At 29.0% G+C, this 4,584-nt stretch overlaps 1 protein-coding gene across 1 annotated transcript; it reads left to right on the top strand.

Moving 5' to 3' along the window:
- The first annotated feature begins 2,207 nt into the window (after positions 1–2,207).
- On the top strand, positions 2,208–4,119 carry LOC107916089 (methyltransferase N6AMT1). Its single transcript, XM_041102451.1, has 2 exons — positions 2,208–2,392; positions 3,002–4,119. Exon 2 carries the CDS (start codon positions 3,016–3,018, stop codon positions 3,793–3,795), a length of 780 nt encoding a protein of 259 aa, XP_040958385.1. The 5' UTR covers positions 2,208–2,392; positions 3,002–3,015; the 3' UTR covers positions 3,796–4,119.
- Positions 4,120–4,584: the final 465 nt, after the last annotated feature.

Below are 4,584 nucleotides of genomic sequence, written 5' to 3'. Positions count from 1 at the left end.
GACAAGCCATTTGTGTCTCGAGACCTTTAGCTTCAACGATAATATTTTTATTATTCCTTTCTCGAGACAAGGGGTTTGTGTCTCGAGACACACTACCAAAGACTGCATGTAAATGCACAAAATAAATGCTCCTAACGATTGGAAACTCCCTCCAACGACTTCAAACATCCAAAAATCAATTAGAAGATATATATTCAAGTCAAGAACACTTGAATAATAAAAAAGAGAATAACATCCAATCATAGAAATCAAGAGAAAAACATCAAATTATTTTTTTCTTCATTGCTTTTGTACATATATCTTAGGTGCTTATTGTTAGATTTTTTTTATCATTCTCATTTCAATTCTTTGAGAGAGCTAAACACTTGTAAACACGTACCTTTGAGAGACTTTTATTATTTACATCTTTTATTGTACCTACAAAAGGTTAGTTAAGGTTTTTGAGGTATAAAATCCTAAGTAATTTGTAAAGGGTTTTAATTGAGCCACAAAAACTAAGAAGGTTTCTAGTTAGGTCATTAAAAAAAAACCAGGAGAAAGTTATATCTTAGTCTTGTGAAAAAGATAGAGATTGTAAAGGTTATACATTTTCATTGAAAGGTAACAATTTAAGTATATTGAATTGAAAAATCTTTGGTTAAGATATACTAAGGTAGTAGAGGTAGACAATTGAGGTTGAACCACTATAAATCGAATTGTCTAAGCTTTGCTTTCATTTCCTCATTATTTAAAAAAGTTTACAAAGATTTTTAAAATATCATTTTACCTTTCTCTTGATATTTTCGAGCCTAACAAAAAGACTACGCATGACAAAAAAAAAAAGATTAGTAAGATCATATTAAAAGATAGGGTTGAATCTCAATATGCAATCAAATTATATTGAATGTTAAAGATGAATTCCTTAAATATATTATATAAAATTAAATTAAAATAATTGTTTTAATAATTCTATACTTTAGATATTATTTTCTAGCTAGTTAAACTTGGAATGTAAATTAATCAATGAATCAACATGTGAACTAACCATTCTAAATACTCTATCTATAGGATATAATTATATATTACATTAAAATAAAAGTGATAAAATATTTAATCTAAATTAATTACTATGAAAATCATTTAAATATTTGAAAATCATATCATCAACCACAAACATGAACACATTTCTTTTTTCTAACATTTGAAAGTATCATTAAAAAATCATATGAAGCATTAGATACATTAAATATAAAAAAAACAATTACACAAAAAAAAAAGAAATGAATAAAATATGCATAAATTTCTTCTAAAAAATAAAATATGAATATATGAATATGTCATAATAAAATAGTTAATAACTTGTATAAATTTATAGTAATGCTTTAAACATATAAAAAATTAATATATTAAAAAAATCCTTAAACTATTATACCTTATTTAAACATATCTTTATGTTATTTTTGTAATTAAATAAGCTCTTAATCTATAATTTTTACTTATGAAAGTCATTGATTTTAATATTAAAGTAAAAATATTTTGAATTTTTAAATCAATTTATATTTTATGTTAGTATGAATTTGATGAGAATAGTTTATTAAATAAAAATAAAATAAAATTTTAAAATTTCTTAAAAGTGTTTATATACATAACACAATCGTTCTTTTGAACATTTTGATTACTTTTTTAAATTTTATGTTAATGTTAAAATTGTATAGAATTTCTATTGCATCAATAACGGATTAAAAGCTTGAAATCCAAAACAAGAATTAATTTACTATTAAAATCAATGGCTTTTACGGGTAAAAATCATAATATTGGGGGTTTATTTAACTACAAAAAAGGGTATAAGAACTTATTAATCAAAGTGTAATAATTTAAGTGTTTTTTAGTATATTAACCTATAAAAAATAATATAGAAATACAAAATGCAGAAAATACTATTTAATTTTATTTTTTTATTACCATGACTAAGGTAAAAATGACAATATTAAAAAATCCAAGATAATTATGAGACAAAAAATAAATAATTAAATGACCATTTTACAACTTTATATGATTAGATGACAAAAAATAATATAATTGAGTGACTAGTAATAAAATTTACCCTTTAATTAAAAATATCATCGTTCGGTTACACTATATTGCTGCATTGGACTTTTTTGTTATTTTAAAATTACAGGGATCAAAATGAACTTGGTGATATAGTATAGGGCCCGTACAGTGTTTTTACCCTTAAAAATCTGGGTTACTTGGGCCGACATTGTTAAGCCTATTTCTCTCATTTTCTTTCTCTTTTCTTGTCCCTGTAATTCCCCTCTTTTCTCTTCTTCTGCTGAAATTTTCTTTTTCCATTTTTTATTCTTTTTCGATCGGATTTGTAGATGTTTGATCTCCTCGTGTCAGTGAATCCTAGGTTTGTTTTCCTCTCTCCATTTCTCACTTGTTATAACTTTTTAAAACAGTTCTTTAGTTGAGACTTACATTTGTATGATCAGAAAATTTTGTTGTTTCTATTATGGAGTTTCTATCTTTCTCGAATTGGGTTACTTGTTCTATTTGTCATGTTGTAATTTTTTCACTCAATTTAATTGGAAGGTAATGGTAATTCCAATAATCGAACGAAGGAAATCTTTTTAGGGTATGTTTTGTTCATGAAAGTTTTAAGGGAAAAGAAATTGAAATCCATGGAATTTATTCTCTTTATTGTTTGGTTAAAAGGAAAATCGTTTGAGGCAAAGTCTAATTAAGGAAAAAGTTAAAGGGAAATACTGCAATAACTTTTATCTCCCAAGTTTAGTTTTAAAAATGGATGAAAATGTGAACTTTCAAGAAAAAGCGGCCTCTGCTATACCCCATTTCTCCATAAATTACCGTTTCAATGTGAATTTGATACCAACTAGCTGGTCCAATTGCCTTTTCGATTTGTCTGTGTCGATTTGCTTTCAAGTTTTTGGAGATCAAAAGTTTGATGTTGGTTGTTTCCATGATTTAAATATGATATTGGTGTTCATTGTTATGCCAGGGAATTCCTTTGAGATGTCTTATAAAATTGCCCAGATTCGTCTTGTGAGTTCTCATCCTGAGGTTTATCAGCCCTGCGATGATTCATTTGCATTAGTCGATGCACTTTTATCCGATCGGAACAATTTGTTGGAACTCAAACCGATGTTATGTATGGAAGTGGGTTGCGGAAGTGGTTATGTTATCACTTCTTTAATGCTTATGCTTGGGGAGGAAGCTAATGGGGCTCAGTTTATTGCCACCGATATCAATCATCATGCTATTAGAGTGACTCAGGAAACAATGGAATCGCACAGAGTTTATGCAGAATTGATAAATACCGACGTTGCATCTGGGTTAGAGAATCGTCTGGCTGGTTCAGTTGATCTTCTTGTTGTTAATCCACCTTATGTGCCAACACCTGAAGATGAAGTGGGTCGTGAAGGGATTGCCTCAGCTTGGGCAGGAGGAGATAACGGTCGAAGTATGATCGATAAGATTTTGCCTGTTGCAGAGAAGCTTTTGTCGAGACGGGGTTGGTTGTACATGGTCACTCTTACAGCAAATAATCCGTCACAGATATGCCGACAGATGATGAAGAAGGGATATGCTTCAAAAATTGTTGTCCAAAGATCAACAGTGGAAGAGAGTTTACATATCATCAAGTTCTGGAAAGATAACGATATTGAGGCGGACACAAATGACACGATAACAAACAGCAAAGCAGTCCCTCTAGGGATCGTGGACTCTGTCCGTTCGCAGATACAACGATTGTCATTTTGGGGAAGTAGTGACATTAACACCACCACCAATTGATCTGTGAAACTGAAGGGAAGTTTTTATCTAATGATATGGATCTTTTGGTAATGTGGGTTCCTTGTATTTCTGGGTTAATCTATTTCGAGTGTTCTTCCTTATAGGTGTCGGTTATTCTTTTTTCACCCACTTTCCAAAGGCGGACCGGACCTTACAAAAGGGCTGAACTGAACTGAACTGAACTGAACATCGCTGATATCATGAATATCACTCTTAAGACTTGTTTTTCTTTCGTGGTTAATTTTCTTCCATGTTTATATATAGAGAGCGCATTTTAAGCTCAGGGTTAATGAATTGGTGAATGACATTTGATTTTTGGGTAAATTACCGTCCAAAACTTTTATTTTAGTTATTCATAAAAAAAAACTTTCAATTTGATCACAACCGTTAGAATAATTTAGTCACTACCGTTGCAATAATTTATTATTTTGGTCACCCATCTATTTACTCAATAACAGAGTTTGATGTGGCATTATGTAATTTTTTTAACAAAAAAATTGTTTGAGGGCTAAAAATAAAACGTTGTTGTTTTGGGATTTTCAACCCCAAACCAAATAAACAAGGCATTTGAAATTTTAAGAGTAAATTATTAAAATAGTCATTTTTGTTTTATTTATGTTATATTTTAGTCATTTATATTTGAAATGATATGTTTTAGTCAATTACATTAACGTGTTTTAACATTTTAGTCATTGAATAGTTAATTTTTGTTAACGGTGTAGCAGTAAGCTGATATGACATGTTAAATCATCATTTCAAACAAAAATTTTAAGTTCAAATTATACAATT

Source organism: Gossypium hirsutum, chromosome D10, assembly GCF_007990345.1.
Source record: "Gossypium hirsutum isolate 1008001.06 chromosome D10, Gossypium_hirsutum_v2.1, whole genome shotgun sequence".
Lineage (NCBI taxonomy): Eukaryota > Viridiplantae > Streptophyta > Magnoliopsida > Malvales > Malvaceae > Gossypium > Gossypium hirsutum.
This window is presented reverse-complemented; position numbering and strand designations above follow the sequence as displayed.